This window comes from Mastomys coucha, unplaced genomic scaffold (assembly GCF_008632895.1).
Source record: "Mastomys coucha isolate ucsf_1 unplaced genomic scaffold, UCSF_Mcou_1 pScaffold6, whole genome shotgun sequence".
In the NCBI taxonomy this organism is placed as follows: Eukaryota; Metazoa; Chordata; class Mammalia; order Rodentia; family Muridae; genus Mastomys; species Mastomys coucha.
The window spans coordinates 125,802,895-125,828,949 of NW_022196912.1; the positions used below are offsets into that span (position 1 = coordinate 125,802,895).

Consider the following 26,055-nt stretch of genomic DNA (forward strand, 5'->3'; position numbering starts at 1 on the left):
GTGCAGTACTGTCCAGCTGTGACGCTCTGCTGTGTACAGTGCTGTCCAGCTGTGAAGCTCTGCTGTGTCCAGTACTGTACAGCTGTGAAGCTCTGCTGTATACAGTGCTGTCCAGCTGTGAAGCTCTGCTGTGTCCAGTACTGTCCAGCTGTGAAGCTCTGCTGTGTGCAGTACTGTCCAGCTGTGATGCTCTGCTGTGTACAGTACTGTCCAGCTGTGAAGCTCTGCTCTGTCCAGTACTGTCCAGCTGTGAAGCTCTGCTGTGTCCAGTACTGTACAGCTGTGAAGCTCTGCTGTGTACAGTACTGTCCAGCTGTGACGCTCTGCTGTGTCCAGTACTGTCCAGCTGTGAAGCTCTGCTGTGTCCAGTACTGTCCAGCTGTGAAGCTCTGCTGTGTGCAGTACTGTACAGCTGTGAAGCTCTGCTGTGTTCAGTACTGTCCAGCTGTGAAGCTCTGCTGTGTGCAGTACTGTCCAGCTGTGGTTCTGGGGATGAATTAATTTTTTCTATTCCTAGCTAAAAATTTTAACTACTGTACTCATACTATTTTCAATAAAATGTGCCCAAAGCACCTTACACACACACACACAGATTTAACCTCAATTTCTTTGCTAAATTTAGGTTTTGCAAACAGCTTGAGGTATAACAACTTGGATGTGTTTAACCATGATTAGAGATGAGATTGTCAGCAGTTCCCTCGAGCTGCTGTGAGGTTCTGTTTGATTTGAGTCAGAACTCAGAAAGAGCGTCATGATATTTTCTTTCTCTTCTTTGTTTTGGATGTTAACCAGAGCCTTAAGTATACCCTTTCTGGCACTCTGGACTTCTTCATCCCCCACTTGTCATGCATCAGCTTGCCTGCCTCATGGCTGACCTCTTTTTTTTTTTTTTTTTTTTTTTTTTTTTTTTTTTTTTGGTTTTATCGAGACAGGGTTTCTCTGTGTAGCCCTGGCTGTCCTGGAACTCACTCTGTAGACCAGGCTGGCCTCAAATTCAGAAATCTGCCTGCCTCTGCCTCCCAAGTGCTGGGATTAAAGGCGTGTGCCACCACTGCCCAGCAAAGGGCATGATTCTTAAACTCCTGCTCCTGGCTAGTGAATTTCTGTCAAAAGCAGGTGGGGAAGCGCCACCATGCTTTTAAGTTGAAGATCATTTCCACACTTTTCCCACGATGGGTGACATCACATCATGGATGTGGACTTCATTTCAGTTGCCTTGTAGGGAGAAGCTCACATTAATCATTTATTTTACACATCAGCTCTCTTAGAATAAAAGTCAAGATTAATTAAGTTTCACAAAAGAATCTATCATATTTCATATTAAATTTCTTTAATTCTGTGACATGTTTGAGGTATAAGAAATTTCAAACATTTAGAGAGTATTTTAGTTAAAAGCATACTTTTCATTAAAATATTTGAATATTTAGAAAACAGTACTGCTTAGAGAAGTTGGCAGTACAGGAATTTTTACTAAACCCTGATGTTGTAGCCAAGAAACTTGGGGCCATGTCACTGTTTCTTCTCGTCAGGGCCAAGGGTGGCTCTGAGGTGGTCTTGCTAACTCCTCAGCTCGGCGGGTAATAGTACGGCAGGTTCCATACTCTGTGTGAACATGGGGGAAACCTGTTCTTGGCATTTCTGTCTACATAACTTGAAATTGTGGGTATCTCGTCTTTGTCTGGCCTCTCAGAGCTTTCACCTGGGAGCGCAAGGATAGGGGGACAGGTGAAGTCAGAGCCCCACAGGCCAGCATGCTGACCCCCGTCAGGGCTGCTGAGAAAGTCATTCAGAACTTGCTTGAAGATGTAGACAATTTCCCAGGGAAGTACATCATTTTCTGCCAAAAGTTCTCGAAATCTAAGGGGATCCAGAGATGAGTATTTAGAAATTTCTCTTGTACCCCATTTCCCAAATGCAGCTTAGATATATAACTGTGTCCAAGACACTTACCTTTTTAGTAACAGAAAAACATTATAATTAAGCTTTTAGTGAAGAAACCTTGTAATTAAAGTACATTTCTACCAGTAAGCTATCCAGAAGTATGTAGGATTTTACCAGATAAGAATCAGTACATGTGATTAAGGAGTTTATGTAGTGAGCAGTTTTTAGTCTGAAGCTCACACACACCACAACACCACAAAGAGCATAGTGCTTTACCTGCTGAGAACAGTGCCGGTTTGACAAGGTTGTACTTGTGAGCAAAGAGCTTCCAGTTGTCTTTGTTCGGTCACTGGGATCGCTGTGTGAGGACTCTGGTGGCTTCTCAGCCAGTTGTAGTCCACGCCTGTCCTTTTCACTTTCTGTTCATTTTCCATCTCTTGTATTAGTCTCTCCCGCTCCTTCAGATGCCATTTTAACTCCCGAAGCAGAGTCTTTGTCACTACCTCGGAGCCAGCATAGCGTGTTTGTTTGTAGGAATAACTTTTTGGCCATTTCACCCAGCTAAAAAGTGGCATTTTTAGGCTGCGGAGATATTAAATGTTTACTTGCATAAAATTTTTATAGTTCTTAACAGTAAAATTTTTTTTTTTACTCTTGCCACAAAAGTAAATGCATTTTTTTTCCACTGGTAAAACATGCAGGTCAAAATACAATTAGAGTGTGGATTAAAGTCTTTCAATTTCTAACTAGGTCAGTGCTAAACCCAAGCTTTGAAAATACCTAGATAAAAACTAAGCAGAAATGAAATACAAATCAAAGATAATAATACAAACTGAACAATTTCTGAAAATAACACTTGCTAACAGAAGTTTTTAGGGAGCTTTGAAACACCCACTGCCTTGAGAAGTGCTGTCCACAAGCTCACGTGTGACTGACTCTTAGTACAGAAATCGTGAGCTTACCTGCTGAGCTGGAGGTCTGCGGTGGGAATGTTGCCGGAGTTTGCCTGAGTTAGGGATGCAGCTCTTTCTTCCCGGCGGGTCTCATTCTTCTGGGATTGTCCTCCAGGGAAGGAGTGTCTCCTCATTTACCCACTGGAACTGTGTTTGAAACAAACAACTTTCTGTGTTAGGAATGAGGTTCTGTTGTCTTCATTGGAGAGAAATATATATATCAAACCTTTCATCTTCATGAATTATATAATTGTCTACCTTTTGAATGTAGCTTATTTTCTTTGAAAAGGATGCTGGCAGCTACGGATGCTGGTCCCCAATGCATGCTACAACGTCTGTAGAAGTGGAGTGACAAGCTGGCGTCTGAGGCACCACAGATGCTCCTAGCCGAGGAAGAGTGCCACGTGGTGTGATGCTCTGCTGTGCAAAGCTGCGGGTCACAGGTCCTGCCGTATTTTTATGCCTGTAGAGCTCTAAAAATAACCACACTGCTGCATTTAGTCTTCAACTTAACTTTGAGGCAATTTGGAAGCCAATGTCACTGTCCCTTCTAATGAAAGCAGGAAAAATAGATCAGACTTGACTGTATGCAAAACACACACTCTGTGAAAGCTGATTGTGACTGAGTAAAATGGGCAGAGCCCGCTGGCATCAGTCCTGTGTAGGGCAGTGAGCAAAAGTTATATTCAGCGTTCGTTTACTGCTTATAAAATAGCAAACCTGTGTCCTGGAGCAGGTTGACGTGCTAGGGGACACTAAAGCACACAGGTGATAAACAAGTGTGTATTTGATGGTCTCTGTTCAGGGTGGTTATCAGTGAGAATGGAGACGTGAAGAAGAATGAAGGTAGACCTAGAACTATACAGTCAGGTGTCTCAAAGGAGCAGATGAGACAGTTGTAACCCTGCTTAGGTGAGGCTCCTGAGCCTTGGACCTTGTACATTTTTCTATTGAGAGGTTTGTCTTCTGAAACAGTGGCTAGAGTCTAACAGATCCTTTGTTTCTTAGTTTTCTGTTAAGTGATGACATTATGTAACTTTTCCTTTTATAACTATTTCTTCTGTTGCTTTTCTTCCCAATGAGCCGAGAATAATAGACATTGTTCCCATCAGACCTGTGTGCCATGTATGATCAAGAGTGACATGCGTGGTCATGCTGTAGTTCCTGTTATGTCCAGGAAAGGCCAGATGTCAGGCTTCATTATCCTCAGTGTGAGGCTTTCGTATTACACTGCCTGCAGTAGCAGGAGAAAGGAGGGAGTGACGTTTATTGTGACAAGGTGTCCTTCCAGATTAAAACTGAAGTTGTGCCAGGTCACGCACTTTTCTCTGCGAATAGTGTTACTCTTCAGCCTCTCCTCCCTCTGATGTGGTGACTAAAATATCACGCATATTGGGGAGTAGGTTTGCCTTCCACTGTGGTCTTATTTCCCCACCCCCAGCTCTCCTGGTGATCCTGCTTGCCGAGCATACCAGAGCTGCACTGCTGGGCTCAGGCCTGCCCAGCAGTTTTGTTCTATTTTGAGACGGGGTCTCGATATGTAGACCTGGCTGTTGAACTCACGATGTAGACCAGGCTGATGTCAAACTTAGAGATCCACCTGCCTCTGCCTCCTGAGTGCTGGGATTAAAGCACATCCCACCATGCTGACCCTCCCACCCCAACCCTAGATTCAGATACACTAACTACTCAATGCTTACTCTTTCTCTTTTGTTTGTAGCTGCTGTCCAATTGGGTTTTGTTTGTTTTTGTTGTTTGTTCAACTCATTTCCTTTTCTTCAACACTTTTTCCTGGATTTCTTCTTGTTTGAACTTGTTCTAGTTCCCTCCTCTTCCCAGTCCTTGCTTTCTGATTCAGCTCAGCCATGTCTCTTATATTTGCTGGCGCTCAGTTTCTCAGCAGATGTTTACTGACATCTCTGATCTGGAGGCTGAGGACTGGGTTACTCAGTTTACTAGGCTGATCCACTTCCTGTTTTCATGAGGCTGCCCCCTAAGGGAAAGATGAATGCGTGTGAATAAGATAATTACAAGCTGTTCCTTCAAGTCAGATGAGGGGATCAGGCAAGGACTTTCTGGTTGGGATAATAATCCTTTCAACAGGGATTATTTATTTGTTAGTTCTTGAGTCAAGGTCTCACTATGTAGCCCTGGATGGCCTTAGATGCACTGCACTCCTGCCTCAGCCTCTTAGGTGATTACTGGCATAAGCCACATCACCTGGCCTATGAGCAGACTTCAATGGCCTTAGAGGACTTCTTGAGCCTTCCCTCTTCTCTACGCAGCTTACTGGACATTTGTCCAGCTGCTTCAATCATTGCTCATGTCTGACCCTCCCAGGGCTTTAGTCCACATGAAGATTCTCTCTTTGAACTCACTGCACACACATTATCTAGTGCTTGGTGTGTGCTACTTACATTAAATTTCATTTTTCTCTTTTTTCATGAAATTCTTAAGATTGAAGTAGAGACCAAATACCATTATCTTTAAATATCTCTCCTACTACCATGTAGTTAGAGAACATATTTGTAGATAAGATAAGGCACTTCCATTTTAAAATTAATTTTTGCTGTTTATCAGGGTAAAACTAGATTAGTGTGAGAGTTTATCAAATATGCAGTAAATTTAGTAAATGGGTCAGTTCTGATGCATCAGAACCTTATTAGCTATTGTGTATGGAAGACTTGAAACAACTGGGTCATTCTCTGTGTGATGGTTGTCTTGTTTACTTGTTTTTTTTTTTCTTTTTTCTTTTCTGTGGATAGACTATTGAACACTTGTACAAGTTTTAACTATGAATATTGTGAAAAGTTACTGTTTATGCTGGGATTCTTCTTTTACTTTTTATTTCTGGTTAAACTATACGTGTGTGTTTGGGGGTTTGGGTGGGGATATGCATCCATGAGTGTCCATGGCGAGCAGGGCAGAGGCTTTAGCTATGCCTGACCTAGAGTTCCAGGCAGTGTGAGTGGAGGCTGGCAGCTGAGCTGGGCTCATCCTCTGCAGGAGCAGCATGTTCTCTTCCCTACTGAACCATCTCTTTTGCTGTTTTTTTGTTTTGTTTTGTTTTTTCTTTTTTTCTTTTGAGACAATGTCTTGCAGTTCAGGCTAGTCTGGAAACTTACTATGGAGGCCATGCTGTCTTGTACTTGAACTCCTGCTGCCTTAGCTTCCTGAGTCCTAAGATCACAGAATTCCCTGGACAGCTTTGCTCTCCATCCCTACTCAGCCTGGGCTTTGTTTCTGGGGTGACATTTTCACAAGCCCCTAGCTTAGCTTGCTGTGCTGTCTCTGCTGTCTGGGACAATTCCTTCCAAGTGGCAGGTACTCTGTAAGTGTTTGCATATGGAGTGGCCTCTTGTGTGCACGCGTGTGGCTCTAGGGGAAGCATGCTTTACGATCTTAGCCTATCTGCAGGTTGTCCTGTGTCAGCATGGATGCTCAGATCACCCACCTCTTCATCCCCTGGGAGGACTTACTTGCTCTTTTTTTTTTTTTTTTAATTATAAATAGGTATACTGTAGCTGTCTTCAGAAGCACCAGAAGAGGGTGTCAAATCTCATTACAGATGGTTGTAAGCCACCATGTGGTCACTAGGAATTGAACTCAGGACCTTCAGAAGAGCAGTCAGTGCTCTTAGCCGCTGAGCCATCTCGCCAGCTCTTACTTGCTCTCTTTGTCAGTTTACTTTATTTTTAAAAAATCAATTCCTATTGCTTTTTAAATTTTACTTTTATTTGTATGCATATGGGTGTATTGCGTGTGTGCATGATGTAAGTCTGCAGCAGTTTTGTGTCGTGTGCTTGTGGAGATCAGAAAAGGGCATCAGATTCCTAAAACGAGTTACAAGTGGTTGTGAGCTTTGTGTGTGCGGGCGCTGGGAACTAAAGCTGCTCCTCTGGAGGAGCGGCCAGGTCTCTTCATTGCCATGCTGTACCCTCTTCCCTGCACCTCGGCTCTCACTGGTTCAGTTTGTCTCTATTTGGTAACTGAATTGGAACATTTAAAATTGTCAGTGACTACCTGTGTTCCCCTGACTTCCATAAAATAACTGCTCAGAAGCTCTGTGCAGAAGTGTGAGGCTTTTCAACTGCTGTTTGCAGGCCACTCAGCCAGAGGAGCTCAGAAATGGAGTATATTAACAAATACAGACAACTTGAAGAACAAGAACTTGATATTTATGGCCAGGATCAGCCACCCAGTGGACCAGGTAAGCAGGTGTCCTTAAATACCTTATATATGATGCATGGATAGTCTATACATTAAAACCTCATCTTTCCAAGTGCTTATGAAATACAGTATTTTGGTCAAAGTAAAAAAACAAGTAAACAACTTATATGGCTTCTTAATTAAATTTTGGGGAAAGAGTGTATGGTAGGTTACAAAGTGTTAGTTTTTTATCTTAACTATAGAGCCAAAGTATCCTGTTGTTTGAGGATGAAGTCACTATTTAATCCCTTCCTATTAATTACGAACACTTAAGATGTTTCCTTAGCTGGGTGTGGTGGTGCTCACTTAACCACAGCACTTGCAAGGCTGAGGGGAGTGCTCAGCCTGTGACCCTTTGACTTCGAGCCACTCTGGTCTGCAAATCAAGTTCCAGGTTACCCAGCGAGCCCCCATCTCTAAATACAATCCAGCATAACTTAGGAGGGGCTGGGAAGATGGCGCAGTTGGGTAAAGTGTCTGGTGCACACAAGCGAGGGTCTGTGTGTGGACCTCTCTTCTACATGGAAGATTGGGTGTGGGGTGCACTTGGGGTCCCAAGGCTGGGAGAGCAGGGGCTGGCAGATCCCAGCAGCATACTGCCTAGAAAATAGATGAGCTCCAGTCTCTATGAGAGACTCTGTCTCACAAACCAAAATGGGGAGCAATTGAGGAGACACATGGCGTAGGGAGACATGTGGCATAGATCTCTGGCCTCCACATGCATGTGACCATGTGCATTAATGATCACACATAAACATACCCACAAGAGCACATGAATGCACACATATTCATGCACACCCACACACACACAAAGACTAATAAGAACACATGAATGTACATACACCACACACACACACACAAAGACTAATAAGAACACATTAATTGAATGTACATATAACACATACATATGCAAACAGTAGATGTTTTTATAGTAAATGTTAAAACAGAATTTTAAAGAGTAGTAATATATGAAATAAAGAGTAAAAGATTTTTTTAAAAGTGTTTTTTGAGGCAGGGCTCAGTCTGTAGTCCTGGTTGGCTGCTATCAGTTCCTGTGTAGGTCAGAGTGCTTCCTGACAGAGTTGGGTGGACTTGCTAGTGCACACCTGCTAGCCAGCTTGTTCTCCGTTGGCAGGGTGCACTGCTGAGTGCCTGGGCTAAGTTGCTGCAGTTTTTGTATTTGTGCTGGGCCCTTTTTTGTGAGGGAGGCTCCTCTGAGGGACTGGCCTGTCCCCCTCCTGCCCGTTTCCTTGTACTCCCTTTGAAGGATGCCACAGTTAGGGACATTTCCTTATTTGCTCTTGGCCTTTCTAATAGTTGGGAAGTGCAGTCTGTGCCCAGCAGCACTGTATTAACCCAAGTGCCCAGCAGCACTGTATTAACCCAAGTGCCCACCAGCACTGTATTAACCCAAGTGCCCAGCAGCACTGTATTAACCCAAGTGCCCAGCAGCACTGTATTAACCCAAGTGCCCAGCAGCACTGTATTAACCCAAGTGCCCAGCAGCACTGTATTAACCCAAGTGCCCAGCAGCACTGTATTAACCCAAGTGCCCAGCAGCACTGTATTAACCCTACTCTTGGGGTTACAGGAGCTTCTTGACAGTACAGATCACTGTGTCCTGTGACTCCTGGAGAACTCAGATATTACTTATGCAGTCCTTTCACTTAGTGCTGTGTTTTAACTTTTTAGGTTGTTGTGATGGATTTTATTTCTTGTCATGTCTTATTCACCTCAAGGTGGAAGCAGCCTTTAGCACTTTGTTTTTCCTCTGTGGTCTTGCTTTGGTGGCGTCTCCCCTTCAGGGCCTTTGAGAGACTCTGCATTGCTTTTTTCTTGGGTTGGATGCTGTCCTAGCTGCATTGCTTTTGCTGTGACCATAGCCCTTAGAAAAGGCAACACAGGGCAGGAAAGTTTATTTGGCTTTTACCTCCAGGATGTGAGCCCTTCCTTCGCTGAAGGTGGAAGGGTAGAGTAGCTTTTCTAGCAGGAATTTTGTCCATGCATTTGGATTGGAAAAGAGAAACTGTACTGAGCATGCAACTGTAACCTCTGGCTATTGCCCGGGCAGTTAACGGCATAACTAAAACTTGTACAGCTCATGTGGGTTCTTGACACCACAGTGGTCTTAGCTGCATTTGTTTACACGTGTCCTCTAGGTTCCCACAGCATGAGACATTCGAGTAGCTAAGCAGGTGATAGAGAAACAGAAATTGCAGTATTTTGTTATCTCTCAGGCAATCAAATGACTCACAGTGCAGGGAAAAAGTCACGATTATCTTTGAAACAAGAGAGAGCTACTCTGAGCAACTCACACTTAAGATGGTGAGGGAAGGACTCAACAGCAGACTTTCCTGACAAGGGAGTCCCGAAAGATGGGTCTCTGGTAAACCCAAATCCAAACGATAGCTCTCCACTGTGTACAACTCTCAGAGCTTCTAGGAAGTCCTATCAGTATGCTACTGATTTTAAAGTTATATTTGAGGCAATGCTCTTCAGCTAAGTTCTTTCCGTGGAACTTAATGTTTTCTAAGCAAGCTTATTAGTAATCTCATCTATATACTTAGGTGTAATAATACTTACCTATAATACTAATGTTAAAATGTATTATTTTCTTTTTATTGTTTAAGGAGAAACCACGGTAGGAAGCCAAGCCCTAGTCCTGTCATAGCCACTGTTAGGAGCAGGGCTCACACAGCGCTCAGCTGCCTGCCTGTCCTTGCTGCTCAGCCACGTCCTTCACTCTGATGCAGTTCAGGGCTGCCCCCTCAGTCGACCATCAGGACAACCCTCCACACACATGCCTGTGGCCAACCTGATCTAGGGTGGAGACTTTCTCCTTGGGTGGCAGGGTTGTGGCAGGGTTGTGGCAGGGTGACATTAGAACTTCTTGTCACAGATGTGATCCTTCCTGTGCTCATCAGAGCAGTTTGGATGCCCTGGAAACGTCTCAAGGTCAGGCAGAGAGGAGAGGCCATGGGTCTCCTAGTCTCATGAAGTCTTAGAGAGCTCTGAACCGTGGAGTACTGTTCCTACGTCTTATGGTTCCCCAGAAGAAGTGACCTGACTCTTGGCTCCTGAACAAGGTGCAAAACAGCAAAAACTGAGTGGAGCGGAGAATCTGTTAGAGGGACTGTGACTGTCTGCCCCTGGGATTCCACGTGTGCCGTCTCACTGTGAGGGTAGTTGCATAGCCCTCTCTGAGGGACAAGATGTGCAACTGAGGGTGGGCTGAAGAGTCAGGCTGGGATGAGTGCAACCCTGGTGTGGTTGTCGTCTTTTGAGTAGTCTGGACAGCATGCCTCCTCATCACAGTGGCTCTAGGTGGCCCCGTGATGGCAGGTGAGGCATGCAGTGGAGGCTGAGGTACCAAAGGAACTTGCCTACTAAAGGGAGGGAGGCATTACAGTGGGCACGAGGCTTGCTGGCAGTATCTTTGGAGATGGCCTCTGATTGAGCAGGCAAATTGGATCAAAGAAGAAAGAAGCAACCCCAGGTATTGATCTGACAGAGCGGCCAGACTCTCAGTTTCTGGTTAGAAGGCAGAGGGACGGGGATAGGGTGGGGCAGGGTGGGGTGGGGGTCTCCAGGTAGGTCAGTGCTGAAAAATGACTTTGCTGCTCTTATTTCAAGAATGAAGGAGAGGGAGCAGTGAGACCCTGTGTGGATGCTCCTTTGTACAAATGCCTACATGACAGCACAGCTATTTCTAGCTTGGTGTCTGTTTACAGAGAAATCATGAGGTCACCCTGATACTTCTGTTTCCAGGCCAGATACTATGTAATATCCAGAATAGACATAATAAAATAATAGAATACTTTCATAAAATATTATTTAGTTTGTTGTGGCATTAATCTTATTTCACTTGTAAGTATTCAAGAACTTGTTTCTATGTAGAAATTCAAGGATACATATTAAGTTCCATACACTACATTAAAATAATCCTTCATATTTAAAAGTAAATGATTTCATAAAGATGGAAACTGACATAACAGGGCAGGGCCTGGCTTCAACTGTGGCCTTTCCATAGTATTTGCTTTTACCTGGCCATGCTCAGTTGTCCTGGATGGTGTCTTCAGGTAGTCAACAGAAGCCACAGTGATCTCTTGTTGTTAATGTGGAGGTATTTTAAAAAGTATTTTATTTTATGTGTGTAATGTGTCTGTTGTGTGACTGTGTATGTCTGTGTGTGTCTCTGTATGTATGTATGTGTGTTGTGTAGGTATATACACTTGAGTGATGGTGTTCATGGAGAATAGAGGTGTTGACTCCTCTTAGAGCTCTTGAGCCAGATGATGTGGATCCTGGGAGCTGAACAGGTTTGGGGTGCTCTGCAAGGGTTGTGTGCACGCTTAGCTCCTGGTGTGGGAATGTCTTTAGTGGTTGTTTCATCCCCTTTACTCTTTCCCTCTGATCCTGTATGAGAACAGCCTTTGTGGAGTGCTGAGGAGAGATCAGGTCGCCTCCCTCAGCTGAGCTCAGTTTTGAATACAGAACATGACCCCATCCTCGGAGAAAGCAATACATTATTATTTTGAAGATTTAGTTTTCTGTTGAAGGTATAAATCCAGTAATTTAGCTTAGTTTTTTTTTTTTTTTTTTTTTTTGGTATGGATAGCATCTAGATTTTGTTTGCTTTTGTTTTTGTTTTTAGAGACTGTCTCACCACGTAACTGGCTAGGCAGGCCTGAATTCCAGCAACCCCCCTTTGTCTGACTCCTGAGTACTGGGGATAAAGGCATGATAGTGTCTAGATTGTAGCTGGCTGGACAGGTTCTAGGTTTTAAGGTAAACTTTATGCTCTCTGCGGCAGCCAGGTGACACTGGATTTAGCTGTGGAAGTCGGTTACATCCTGCGACCTCTGGACTTGTGTCAGATTTTAGCTTGTTTGATGATCTGAGGCAGAGAAGAGGGAGAGCAGCAGTGTCCAAGGCTCCCATCCTCCCAGTTAACAGAAGTATTTTAATGTTTTGATAACAAAGAAAATGGAAAATGAGAACAGCATATTCTGAAGTTGCCGTATTTTTATTTTCTATCTACTTCTGGACTTGTGTTTGTCACATGAAATCTGCTGGTTTTCCTTAAATTGTTGTTGACGCTGTTCTTTTTATTTTGTTTATACAAAGCCATCAGCCACACAGCTGTGAACATTTCTGCTCCCTCCTTTCCTGTCCACCCCAGGGCAGTGTCAGTGAGAGCAAGGCTTGCGCTGGGTTGGGTCTGCTTTAGCCAGTGACCTAAAACTGTCAGGTGATATCTTGTGCCACATGGAGAAAGGCTGTGGATTAGACACTGTGCCAAGCACTTTTTTTTCTTGTAAATGTTCTCTTTTTAACTAGCAGCCTTCTAAATGGATGTAGTCAAAGTCCTGTAAGCCCGTCCATGTTGTCAGAGCACCAAGGTCCCATCAGCAGCACCATGAAGCAGGCTCAAGGTTTCTTAGCAGAAATAGAGACCCCCTTCCTTTTTCTGCTGTCCTGAGTCATCCTCATTCTCTGTCCTTGGATGTTTGTCCTCCAGCCTCTCTCACTTCTCCCCACTGCTCGCCTGCTTCTCTACCCTCGTGGTGTCCATCCTCACAACTGTGGGGGCTTCTTCCTTCCCTGACCATGGGAAAGCAAGGACTCAGTCTTAAAAGTCTGAGGACACAGGTTTCCCTGTGTCCAGTCACAGAACCTGGTCTGTGAGGATGGCGGGGTCTGGTTGTCTTCATTTTTCAAATGAAATGGTTTAACATTAAAAAAAAAAAAGCCTCAGGGCAAAGCAATGTGTGGCAGTGTGTGGTAGCTCATGCCTGTAATTTCAGTATTCAGGAGGTAGAGGCAGGAGAATTGGGTTCAAAGGTCATCTTTAGCTACATAGAGTTCAAGGCCAGTTTATGCTACATGAGATCCAGTCTCAAAAATACAAAGCAAGCATATCATACCTGTCCCCAAACCAACCAACTACCTAACCAACCAACCAACTAACCAACCAACCAACTACCTAACCAACCAACCAACTACCTAACCAGCCAACCAACTACCTAACCAACCAACCAACTAACCAACCAACCAACTAACCAACCAACCATCCAACTAACCAACCAACCAACTAACTAACCAACCAACCAACCATCAACCACCAACCAACCAAAAAAATAACAACAAACAAACAAACCCAACCTGGCCCATACCAAAGAATCTGGGAGACATTTTGAGTGAAACTTAGACACAATATGGAGAGACTCCATTTCTGTGAGCTTGTCAGTGTGTAGAGAAGGTGGTTGGAGGCCTGCCCAGAGCAGGGTTAGGAATGTTTTAGGAAGACCATTCCTTCCCTGGAAGGAATAGTTTTTCATCGACAGATTGTGACAGATCTGGATGTGCTGGCTATGAACTTATGAATGGTATGAATCCAGATGCAGGAGAAGCTGGGGTCAGGGGAGGAGTGTATGGGATCAGGGTTTGATATCTAATGTCACCCCAAAATTTAAATGTATGCATATGTGTGTATATAAAAAATGTGGTTATAAGGCCTAGGGTTTTTGATTTCCAACACCATAAAATAGAAAAAGAAACACTTCTTAGTTACACATTGTTAGACTCATTGTGGAGGGAAGATTGAGCACATGGTTGTACGGTGAGAATAGGATTTCGATGAAGGAACAGGAAAGAATGGGAAAGAGAAAGCAGACCCTGGAAGCAGAGGGGTTGAGCCTCAGTGAAGGCAAGGGAGGGGAACATGTTTATCTGCAAAGTGGCATGCAGGATCTCCACTGGTTTGTTCCTTGCCAAGTGGTGACCAGAGGCAGTTTAGAATTGAAGGTTGACCAGAGCAGGTGCACAGATTTACAAGGGAATGTTATAAACAGGTAGGATCATACAGACATTAAGTCCAATATATTTAGCATAGCAAACAAACCTGTTTGACTGCACCCATAATTTGTAAGTTGTGTTTGATTTATCTGTCACCATGATTGATTCACTTTGTAGCAAGGAATGTATACTTCACCACTTGTCTACACCACCATAATCCAATATTAGTGAGCCGCTGTTGAATCAAGAGCTGCATCCTGTGTATATCAGGTCTGTTGACTTAGGAGGCAGTGTAGGCCAACAGTGTTGGTGGCTGGGATAGAAGGCCACAAGCCTCTTGTTGGTTGCTTGCCTGCATCATTAATAGTGAACCCACCAAGGGGGAAGGACTGTCAGGCTGTAGAGAGTGCATTTAGTACAGGTGTAGGGGTGTTTGTGTCTGTGTATGTATGTGTGTACACATATACACATGTGTGTGTATGTGTGACAAGACATGCACAGTAGATAGGTCATTGGCTTGTTTCTTTTCAGCTACAAAATAACTTTGTTTTGTCTGAATACAGGTCTAAGGTCACCATTGGCTAAGTTAAGTAATGTGACATGCATCCCAGAGACAACTTATAAATATCCTGACTTGCCTATAAATCGGTGTAAAGAAGAGGTAAAATTTTTCCTAATGTCATTTTGCTGTTTGAATAAAGCATAGCACTATTGGTAACATGTGGTGGGGTTAACGTGCACAAGCCAGAAGAAAAGCCAGCAGCGCCCGTCATACAAAACACTTCCACATACACAGAGAAACCTTGTCTTGAAAAACCAAAAACCAAAACCAAACAAAGAAAAAAACCCACCTCCACAGAGCCCGGCTAAGGCTGTGTATGCCTCACTCAGATGTATCTGTGATTTGTCACACTGAGAACTGATCATATGTACCTGTAGTCTGTCACACTGAGAACTGATCAGATGTACCTGTAGTCTGTCACACTGAGAACTGATCAGATGTACCTGTAGTCTGTCACACTGAGAACTGATCAGATGTACCTGTAGTCTGCCAGTGGTGTGCCCTCCCTTCCTGGTGGGAACACACAGCCAGGTGTTGCTATGGAGAAGGACCGTGCCCCAGCATCTGCACTGGGGGCGGTGGCTGCTGCTCTCTTTCCCTGCTTGGCTACCTCATAAGCATGCATACATCCTTTTGGTTGGATTTTTGACTAGTTAGATGTTGTAAAGCATGGTTAAAAGTAAGTAAATTTAAACCATTACTTATTTTAGTGAAAAAGGAGTTGTAGATAAAATAGGAAAATGTTCCAGATTTCATTTTTGTTTGCTGAACATTGAACCAGGCTTTTATGGAGTAAATGTACTTTATTTATCTTAGATTCTGAAACCCACATTCGTTTGCACTTGCTGACCATTGCAGATTGTTGGAAGGGTGACTAGGATCTTACAACAGTGCGTGTACACTGTAAGGGACAGTGCCACTAATTGCTCAAAATTTATCTGAACAACTTGAAATTCAAATTTAAAGTCATGTGACTATATTGGTAGTTTTTTTTTGTAGAATTGCATTCAGTCTCTTTATAAAATAATTTAGACTTAGAACCACAGAAATAAGTTTGAACGTTTCGGTTTTTTTTTTTCATTTTCTTTATTTACATGTAAATTTCTCCATTCCCAGTTTTCCCTCCAAAAAACAAAGAAACAAACAAAAACAACCAAAACAAACCCCTGTTGCCTCCCACTTCCCCATGCCTGCCACCCCGCCCTGTTTTTTTTTTTTTTTTTAAAGAAGAAATTGAGACATAGAGCCCTGGTGACTTTGGCCTGTTTCCGTAGTTGTCAATAGTTATGCAGGGGGTGTGGTGGGTGTCCACATGTAATTCCAGTACTTGGAAGGCAGAAACGTCATGCTCAGGGCTACATATTGTGGCCTTGTTTCGTAAACCAACCAACACCCCAGTTGTCACTTGGAGAACTGATCTTTTTTGTGATGTTAAGGTGGTGGACTACCGAGTTCAGGGTGAGCTGGCCTGAAGGTCTCCTCAGGGCCAACAGTGCTTTGCTGTGTTGTCTAATCTGTGCCAATGGTGAAAGGTCATTTTTTAAAATTTCAGGTTATTTCCTTGATAGAAAGCAATTCTGTGGTGATCATACATGGTGCCACAGGAAGTGGCAAGAGCACTCAGCTCCCACAGTATGTCCTGGACTACTATACACAGCGCTCTGCCTTCTGCAACATTGTAGTCACCCAGCCAAGGAAAATAGGGGCCAGCAGCATTGCCAGGTGGATCAGTAAGGAGCGCTCCTGGACTCTGGGTGGCTTGGTAGGCTATCAGGTGAGACACAGAGAGAAAGTGAACTTCCTCTTCTTATTAGTTTTTTACTTTATGTAAGTTGATGTCAGTGTATAATCATTTTCTATTGGAAATTAAAACCAGAATTGTGCTATAATTAAAAAATATTGAAAGTAAAATTCTTGAAAATAATTTAAAATCACTTTTGCAGTTGAATAGGAGAGAAGGGAGAATTCTCAGACTGGTGCTTTTTATTATTTGATCTTTTTAATTAGACCCTTGTAACATATAAGATCTTGTCACATAAAAATACCATAGACAGCCTAACCGCATAAGCTAATCCTTGCCCAGAACAGAAGGAAAAAAAATGAATTTGAGAACTTGACTTTTCATTTGGACCCTACATATTTTCTATTTCTACCATAGGTAAAATGGACATTTATTTGGGTAGTTAAGTGGGAGCCAGTGAAACCTATACTTTTCTTTCCCTCTCTTTTCCTTCCTCTAGGTAGGGTTAGAGAAAATCGCAACAGAAGACACTAGGTTAATTTACATGACCACTGGAGTTCTGCTTCAGAAAATTGTGAGTGCCAAGAGCCTGATGGAGTTCACGCACGTGTTCATAGATGAGGTGAGCGCTCTGCTCCCAGGGCAGTGTGCTGTCCTCTGTCTTTGCAACAAGGTGCCTTCTGAGCTTTTTATACTTGTGAGGGTAAATTATCTGTTTTATTCTTTCTTCTTTGTCTCTCGAAATATAGGTGGGATGTTGAGGAGCAGGAGAAGATGGCTTTTAGAGTAGAGATCCATAGGCAGGTTGTACTGCAAGTCAGACCTGGCACACACACTCTGAGAGATGTCGCTAGAGCAGCTTCCCTCACTGTGTTCTTGCTGTAGGCTTTGCTTCAGGCCTGCAGAGTGCAGCAGTTGCAAGGGGCACTCAGCAGCCTGGTGGAGCGTGCTATCTAGCCTCAGCCCACATATGGAGGCAGACTTTCTGCCTGATCAATCAAGGGGAACAATAGTTTTTTAAAAACATGGGCTGAGGATGGAGTTCAGTTGTAGAGTGCTTGCCTAGCATATGAGAGGCTCTAAGTGTAAACCCCAGTACTGCAGGGAAGACATTAATAAAGGAAAGACATACTCACCTATTCGGAAAAGGCCTGGATTGACACTCTTGTGTCTGGGAGGCATGAGCCAGCAGGGCCAAGAGCTGAAGTAGCTACAGATGAAGCCTGGCCGTTCTTGAGATCCAGTGGCCGAGAGAGATCTGGGTCTAATCCTTCTGTTCCCGTGTGCTGTTGTGTGTCCCGACCCCCTCTGTCTACAGGGAGAGATGTGGGTCTAACCCTACTGCTCTGACAGGTGATCATACATGGTGCCACAGGAAGTGGCCAGAGCACTCAGCATTCTGGAATGTGTCCTGTGTGCTGTCCTGTGTCCTGACTAACCTACTGTTCCTGTGCTGTTCTGTGTCCTGACTAACCTACTGTTCCTGTGCTGTTCTGTGTCCTGACTAACCTACTGTTCCCGTGTGCTGTCCTGTGTCCTGACTAACCTACTGTTCCTGTGTGCTCTCATGTGTCCTGACTAACCTGCTGTTCCTGTGTGCTCTCATGTGTCCTGACTAACCTGCTGTTCCCGTGTGCTGTCCTGTGTCCTGACTAACCTACTGTTCCTGTGCTGTCCTGTGTCCTGACTAACCTACTGTTCCTGTGCTGTCTTGTGTCCTGACTAACTGGGCTTCTTTTGGAAACAGGTCCTGCTCCCACGGCTCTGTGGGGCAGAGTGGTGTGATGGAACACTTAAGGATTCCTGGGTGGCTCAGTCTGGGTCTGCATTTGCAAGGGGCTGAGAGACAGCTGCTACCCCACGTGTGCTCCTCTGTGATTTCATTAAAATTCGGCCTGCTCGCCCTCGAATCTGACCTTGCTTGATATGGTTTACCAGCTTCTGTCTGGCCAACCTTTCACCTATCCTGTGAGCTTCAGTTCTTTGTAGGCACATATTTTTTTTGCAACCTATTTTTAGTAAGGGTTCAACTTTTCTATCGCGCCACCCAGCAGAGGCAGTGGAAGAGAAAAGTTATTAGGCTATGGGGAAGTGGACTTTTTCAGCAATAGTTCTTTGGGGGTGAGCTTGATCTTCGCGGGCAAGTTCAGTCCTGTAGCCAACACTAAATAGAGCTCAGCAGCTGCAGACCAGTCTTCTAGGTAGACATTAGGCACAAACCTGCAACTGTAGTTCAATTCTGAAGAAACTGCCAGGCTCACCAAGCAGCCTGAGGTGAGGTTGCAGAAGTGGCAAGCTGCCACTGGAACCTTGAGAGCAGTTCTTGGGTGAGTTTCTCTCAATGGCATTTTTATCAACAAGTTGAACTATGTAAGGCGAACCAATACATGCATGTTGTTAGTGAAGAATAGCGATGCATAGCAAGCTAAACCAAAGCTCAGTGCTCATCTCCCACTCTCTGTGGGGTCATACTTATACTCCTTCATCAAGTGTCCTTTAACATGTTTGCTATATCAAAACATCCTTTCACCTGTGTGCCCCAGCACACCATTTGCCACAACTGACTTTCCAAGAAACCAGAAGTTTCCACTTCAGTTCTTTTTGTCATCGAACGTGACTTGCAGCTCCATCGCCAGTGTTAGACTGGTTCATCTTCACCTCCACTTGTGCTGGAATGACAAACCACTGGAGAGGGATCAGCAGCAACTGGGCAGCAATGTTGCTCTTAAGTGACAGGCTTCAGGGAACTGAGCATTGCTCTGCTCTAATGCCAGTGGGTCCCGAAGAGAACTATTGAAGGTGACAGTGCCCACATACCCTCTGGCTTGTGGGCAGATGCTGTTTGCATCCTCTTAGACTGGACAGGCATGAGTCTCCTGAAGACCTGGACTGAGCTGAGAAACCTAGTTTTATTGAAAGTCTAGGACCATGAAGGCCTCTTTACCTTCTCTCATCAGATGACAAATGCCTCTTTATAAAATTCCATTTTCATGTGTGTGGTGTGCTTGTGGATATGCATGCTTCAGTATGTGTTGGCACATGTATGTGAGGGTGCACGTGCATATGCATGCTCATACATATGGAAGCTCAAGGTTGAGAGAGCCTGTGTGTCCTCTTCCACCTTATTTGTTGAGATGGGTCTTTGAGCCAGGCCAGAGCTTACCTGGATGACTAGCAGCTTCCTTGAGGAGTGTCCTGTCTGCACCATCTGATGCCGGAGTTATAGACTCACTGTGTTTACCTGGTATTTACATGGACTGCTTGTGCAACCTTCCATGCTGTGACGTGCATTGTTGATGCACGTCCCCCATGGGGACGCCCCCTGCCTCTGTAGGTGCATGAACGAACTGAGGAGATGGACTTTCTGCTCTTGGTTGTCCGTAAACTCTTGAGGACAAATTCACGTTTTGTGAAGGTAAATTTTTAGATTTCATTTTGTTTCTCCCCTGGTAACAGTTGAATATTGCGCTGCTTGGGTTCTGTCAATGTGATACAGACCTAGATATATCTGGTAAAGTGACTCTTAACTGAGAAAATGCCTTTATAAGATTGCCCTTTCCCAGTGGTGGTGGCACACTCTTAATCCCAGCACTTGGGAGGCAGAAGCAGGCAGATCTCTGTGAGTCTGAGGCGAGCCTGGTCTACAGCAAGAGTTCCTGGACAGCCATGGGTATACAGAGAACCCTCCCACCCCCCAAGGAAAAAGATTGGCCTGTAGGCAAGGCTGTAGGGAAATTTTTGATTGATGATTTATGTGGAAGCCCCCTAGCCACTGTGGGCAGTGTCATTTCTGAGCACGTGTTTTGGAATGATGTAAGAAGCAGGCTGAGTAAATTGTAGGAACAAGTCAGAAATCAGCATACTCCCATGGTCTCTGCTGCTTCAGGGTCTGCCACCAGGTTTCTTCCTTGAGTTCCTGCCCTGACTTTTCTCAGTGATAGATTCCAACCTAAGAATTGTAGGATGAAATAAACTCTTTCCTCCCAAGTTGCCATTGGTTGTGGTGTTTATCACAGCAATAGAAACCCTGACTGAGACAGACAGGGTTTGTCTGGACTCTGTGGTCAGATGTCACTCTACAAATCCTGCCCGGGAGGAGGCCCAGGGCATTCTTTATACAGTTTTAATTTAGATAATGCACAAGAAAAATAATCAAGATAGTCTATTTAAAACTCATTGGAGGTCTGCCCTTACTGAAAAGAAATGGAGGAGGAGTGGATGGGGAGGGAAGAGAGGGGAATTGTGGGAGAGGGACTGTGAGGAGAGGGAGGGATGGGAAACTCTGGTCAGGATGTAACAAAACAATAAATAAAAATAAAATAAAATAAAATAAAAGGCTTCAGTGGGTTGTACATGGTGGAGGATGTAGCACGTGGGCTGGGCTCTGAGGTGGCCAGCACTGCTCACGGCCGGGCTCTCTTCCCTGCAGGTGATCCTCATGTCTGCCACCATCAACTGCAAGCAGTTTGCAGACTACTTTGCTGTTCCTGTTCAGAACAAGATGAACCCCGCATATGTTTTTGAAGTGGAAGGCAAGCCCCACGCTATTGAAGAGTATTACCTTAATGATTTGGGGCACATTTATCATAGTGGGGTATGTTGGGACACATTGCTTCTTTTATAGTGAGTAGACTTTGGTTTCTGACAAATTGAATTCCCCAGGTATGAGTGAGGCCCTTTTAGGAAAAAAAAGGGAGGAAAAGATTGGGCTTTTGTTAAAGCTGTGAGCTAGTAAAATCCATATCACACGTCTCCATAGAAATCATTGAGGTTAGGAACACACCTCACTCATGTTGAAAACCAAAGCTTCGGATTTCTGTCATTATGAAAAAGTAGATTTACTTAAGATGGGTAATTGTACTTGAAACAGAACTCTGATTAAATGTACATATTTTAATAGAGGGTGACAGTGAAGACTGAGGACATTGTAGACTTGTTTTCACATATGTGGGACACTTGGAGGTCTCAGAAGTCCAAACAGAAGTAGAAGCATATATGACGCACTTCCTGTCCCATCCTTCTGGGAGTGTGGTCAGCGTAAAGTGCCTCTGCAGCTGTGTGAGACCCTGGGTTCTGCCCCAGCTCAGGAACAAAAGTGAAAATGAGTGAAAACTTGCCTCAGCCCCCTCCTCTTCTGGTCCACCTGTCTGTCAGGCCTTCCTTCCCTTCCCATGAGACATTGCTCTTGCACAGCTCTTGGGATCGGTCAGGCAGATATGGGAGCTTTCTGTTGTAGAGATGGCAGGCTGTCTGCACACAGTGTTTGCCCAGCTCCCCGAATGTATGCCATTCCTCCATGTAGGGCTATTGGTTCATGGGTTTCTGACATCTTGGCTCTCATTACAGATAGCGCTGCAGCGACCGGTTCTGCCGCATGCTTCTGTGCACTCCTAATGGCATGTCTATAGAGTGCTGTCTCTCGGGCTCAGCAACACTGGTGTCTTGCCTAGAGAATCCTGTGTGTCTTCTTGCCCTTGTCCCTCTCCATTATCACAATCAACAATGTCCTAGACAGTGTCAAATGTTGTATTGAGACCTCTGTGTGGACCACACTTTCCTGGAACCTCTGAGCCTGGAAGGGATTGCTTGACAGAGAATACATGCACCTGCAATTTGAGAATGGAGCCCAGTTCATTGGAGCAGGTGTTGAGTTTGTGTCAAGATGTTTGTAGAGTTGAAGAGCAGGCTCTACTACAGTGAGGGCTGCTTAGGGTCGCTTGATCTCAGCGTCAGACTGTTATTTGTGGATGCATGGAAAGAAGGGTAAGGTCCACGGTGGGCATCTATACTCTGAGGCCCTCTGCTTGGGAGGGAGCCAGGACCCTTTGGCTGAAGCTGGGTTCTATTCAGCTGTCTTGAAGGCTTTCCATTGCTTATCATGTAGCCTGTCTTTGGTATCTAGAAGGCATATTGTGAATATTTTAGGGCATGATCAAACATGGCTATACAGACCTAAATACATACTGATTTCTGTGTGGACACTTTGGGGCAGGGTGCTGGGGATGGAACTTAAGCCCTGTTGGAGCTAAGCCATGCTCTCACTCCTGAGCCTGCCTATTCTGTCAGCAGTGAAGGTGGTGTTTTGTTTATTCATTTGTAATGTTCAACATCAGGAGAGTGCATCATCAAGTCCAATCTCATCATCGTTCCTCCTGTTGTTTAGTGCCATCTTATGCTCCCAGCATACCTTGTGGAACACCCAGCCCTTCCACCCGTGCTTGTCTCTCTCTCTCCGCTTGACCATGGCTTGCTCTCTTCTCCTCATCTTGGGATCACTTACTGCTCATCTTTTGTTTATGTAGCTCTGGCTGTCCTAGAAGTTCCTGTATAGACCAAGCTGGCCACAAACTCAAAGAGAGCCTCCTGCCTCTGCCTCCCAGGTGCTGGGATTAAAGATGTGTGCCAACACCGCCTGGCCGCTCATTTTTTTCTTGATCATGTTTGAACATACTAGAGTTTCTTTTCCCTTCAGAAATATCCTCCTCAGTCCCAGGGTTCTCTGCAGCCCTGCCCAGCCTTTGCCTGCGGTGGGGGTGGGCATACAATCTCTGATCTCTAGTTCTCAGGCTTCTTGTCTCCTCCAGGGTGACTCTACGGACCCAACGTAGCCCAGCCTGTGTTTCCCAGGCTCCTTTGCTCCTGTCACCATGTAGCAAGGTGGGCCTTAAGCTTACCTGGCTTCTGAGGGGCTGACACTGTCACCATTCATTGTCAAGCCCCTGATGCTTTCCTGGTTTTTCTGATGCCAACTTTAGGCGCTCCTTTCAGGGCCCTGTGAGGAACCTCCTTTATCTTTGTGTTCAACTTGTTTTCTTTCTCTGGAGTATCCTTAGAAGAGGTCTACCAGTATAATGTACACTCTAGGGGGATTGTGCAGAGAATGTTCATGCAGTATAACCCAGGCTCGTAAGTGTGGTGTCCCACTGTCAGTACAGTCTCCCACCCCACAGTATAACCCAGGCTCGTAAGTGTGGTGTCCCACTGTCAGTACAGTCTCCCACCCCAGTGCATTTCATCTGAGGCAGATCTTATGTAGCTAGGCTAGCCTCAGCCTTACTGTGTAGACAAGGATGACCTCGCACCCCTGCTCCTTCTGCCTCAGCTTTCCCAGTGCTGGTACAAGTGTGTGCCACTGTGCCCAGCTCACGGCAGTTTTTATGTACTCCCTTTAGGTCCCCTTAACTCAGAGGCCCATCCTCCCTGCCACCGTTTGGTCCACACTATTGGAGATATACCTATTCTCTTGATGCATGTATTTTCCCAAGAACCCGTTCCTTGTTTTCTGGAACTCTCTGGCCAGCATGGACATGTCCTTTTGGTGACTTGTGTAGGGCTCAGAACTCCTCCCGGCATGGACATGGCCAGGCTGCTCCAGCTGCCTGGTGCTTCCCTCACACCCAGGCTGGGTGACGGTGCACTTGTGCAATGACTTGGCTCAGAATACAGGGGATGTGGGCCTTCCCCTTCCTTCTAGTCCCAACAGACAACCGGGCCACAACCAACTGTGTCCTTGTTATCTGTCAGAGTTGTGTTAGAAAGCATAACTAGGGGCTGAGTGACAATGTGTTCTTCTCACTAGGTGAGAACCTGAGTTGACAGGCACTGTTGTTTACTGTCATAAGTCTCAGCACTGGGGAGCTGGAGACAGCCAGGTCCCTAGGGATTCTTGGCTAACACCACCAAGAACACAAGTTTAGAGGGCTTGAGTTCTAGAACTCAGCAGAGTTACTGTGACTCAATCACACCCTTTTCACACACGGCTTGTCTATAGCAGACTCTGGGTGGGTTACACGGCTTGTCTGTAGCAGACTCTGGGTGGGTTACACGGCTTGTCTGTAGCAGACTCTGGGTGGGTTACACGGCTTGTCTGTAGCAGACTCTGGGTGGGTTTGTTCGGGGTTGTGGAGCACATATCTTTACCTCATTTCTATTTTTGAGTAATTGCATTACAGAATATCAGTTCCTATTAGCATAGAGTAGGAGATTAAGGTCTATCAGGGATGACTAGATTAAACATACTTTGTAAACTTGTCATGACCCAGTTACTAGAATTATAGTAATATTGGGAAATGATGATTTGAATACTAGCTGACTTAATTTACTCCAAGTAATAGTTGGAAGAATATTTCCATATATAACTAACTTCTGATCAAATGAAGACTCCTTTCTTCATGTCCATCACAACATGATACGTGATGTCTTAAACAAAGCGCTTTCTTACTCTTGGTGGGAAATACAGAAAGGCTAGAAACGGACTCTGTAAAAGTTGTGTTATAGGGATTGGAGAAATACTGTGTAGCTGTGGCCTCAGCTCCTGCAGAGCTCTGTGCATAGACAGGCCTGCTGGCCTGGCCAAGGGAGGCGGCTGCATGAGGCTGGTGCCCAGTGTTCTATACAGGACCCCAAGGGAAATTCTAAGCCACTAGGGCAGTTTGGGTTTGTTTAATAAAGTAATGTAGCAATCTTCTAAGCCTCGGCAGACAGCTGCCATGTCACAAGGTATTCTTAGGGCACACTGAGGGACAGGGTACTGCGCTGTGCTGGCAGTTCCTGTGCATAGCTGTCGGGGTGTCGGTGCGTTTAGAGGCAGGGATTTGAGACCCTGGAAGGGCTCTGACCGAAGTTCCCTAGGCCTCTGATGCAGTTTATCCAGTGCCTTAAAAGTAGTCTCTCTTTGAGCTCTCAGAGTCTATCTACAGTTGCCATTGACTTCAACATCATGCATCTCAGGGATCCCAGGCAGCCAACTCTTGCCACCAAATGTTCAAGAGTGGCTGTGAATGGAATCACCACCACCACCACCACCACCATCACCATCACCATCACCATCACCATCACCATCACCATCACCATCACCATCACCACCACCATCATCACTGCTTAAGTCTCTTAGAGTGATGGCTAAATGTGTGAGCACACATCTTAACCTGCATTTGTCTGCAACTCTATTTAGTTGTCCTGTTCTTTTTTTTTTTCCAGCTTCCCCTCTACCGTCTGGAGGAGCCAGTGATAACAAAGGATGTCTACGAAGTTGCTGTCTCCCTCATTCAGATGTTTGATGACTTGGATATGAAAGAGAGTGGGTAAGAGTCCCTCCAGCTACAACTCCATGTGTGTAACTTGAAACACTGGTCCCTCATTAGAGATGATGTAGTGTTTTTACATATTAAGGGACTTAGCTATAGACACTTGGGCTTGAGCTGTGGTCTTCCTGCCTTCAGGTGCTGGGTTTCAGGTATGTGCCTGGAACTATGTAGCCTCCCTGACTGTTATCATTATTATTATTTAAGATAGAGTCTCACTGTGTAGCCCTGACTGGCCTGGAACTCACAGAGAACCACCTATCTCTGCTTCCCAAGTGCTGGGGTTAAAGGCGTGCACCACCATGCCCAGCTAAAGTTGTAATCTTGATAGTGATGGCACATGCCTATGATCCCAGTCCTGGGGGGCGGGGGAGAAGAGGGAAAGAGGGACTGAGACTAGAAGTCTAGCCTGTGCTACAAAGCAAGACTGTTTCAAAACAGAGATTAAATTATTGGAAAACCAGCTGTGATCTGCACTTAGGCTGTCATGTGGTTTATGTGTCCTCACGTGTCTGTGTCTTCACACGGTGTTCTCTCTGAGTGTGCCTGTCTGTACCTTATCATCTTAAAGGATGCCCTCTGGGGCAAAGGCTTTCCCCACTCAAAGCTGTGGACACCTTTGCAGCAGTCATGGTCACTCTGCAAACTTCTACTAGTGGAAGTCAAAGCTTACCGAGTGCAGCTTTAAGACCGTTGTTTATTGTTATTTTTGTTTGTTTGTTTGTTTTTTGTTTTGTTTTCTGTTTTAGTTCAAGGCCAGCCTGCTGTACAGAGTGAGTTCCAGGACAGCCAGGGCTACACAGAGAAACCCTTTCTCGAAAAACCAAA

At 45.0% G+C, this 26,055-nt stretch overlaps 2 protein-coding genes across 9 annotated transcripts in view; one reads left to right on the forward strand and one right to left on the reverse strand.

Annotated features, from left to right (window-relative positions):
- Positions 1–26,055, forward strand: part of Tdrd9 (tudor domain containing 9) — a 101,995-nt gene that overhangs the window by 10,256 nt on the left and 65,684 nt on the right. For 7 of the 8 annotated variants that reach the window (XM_031355946.1, XM_031355954.1, XM_031355947.1 and 4 more), the window contains exons 2-8: positions 6,938–7,044; positions 14,405–14,502; positions 15,956–16,177; positions 16,644–16,766; positions 19,479–19,559; positions 20,574–20,738; positions 25,124–25,227. In XM_031355946.1, coding sequence (XP_031211806.1) covers positions 6,938–7,044; positions 14,405–14,502; positions 15,956–16,177; positions 16,644–16,766; positions 19,479–19,559; positions 20,574–20,738; positions 25,124–25,227 — 900 coding nt within the window. Of the gene's footprint in view, positions 1–3,156; positions 3,278–6,937; positions 7,045–14,404; positions 14,503–15,955; positions 16,178–16,643; positions 16,767–19,478; positions 19,560–20,573; positions 20,739–25,123; positions 25,228–26,055 lie in introns of those variants that run through there. The other variant, XM_031355951.1, reaches the window with a different exon arrangement.
- On the reverse strand, positions 1,231–3,272 carry Rd3l (retinal degeneration 3 like). Its single transcript, XM_031355955.1, has 4 exons — positions 3,093–3,272; positions 2,844–2,981; positions 2,158–2,463; positions 1,231–1,857 (listed from the first exon to the last, which is right to left on the reverse strand). The coding sequence occupies exons 2-4, from the start codon at positions 2,966–2,968 to the stop codon at positions 1,566–1,568; spliced, it is 723 nt and encodes a 240-aa protein (XP_031211815.1). The 5' UTR covers positions 2,969–2,981; positions 3,093–3,272; the 3' UTR covers positions 1,231–1,565.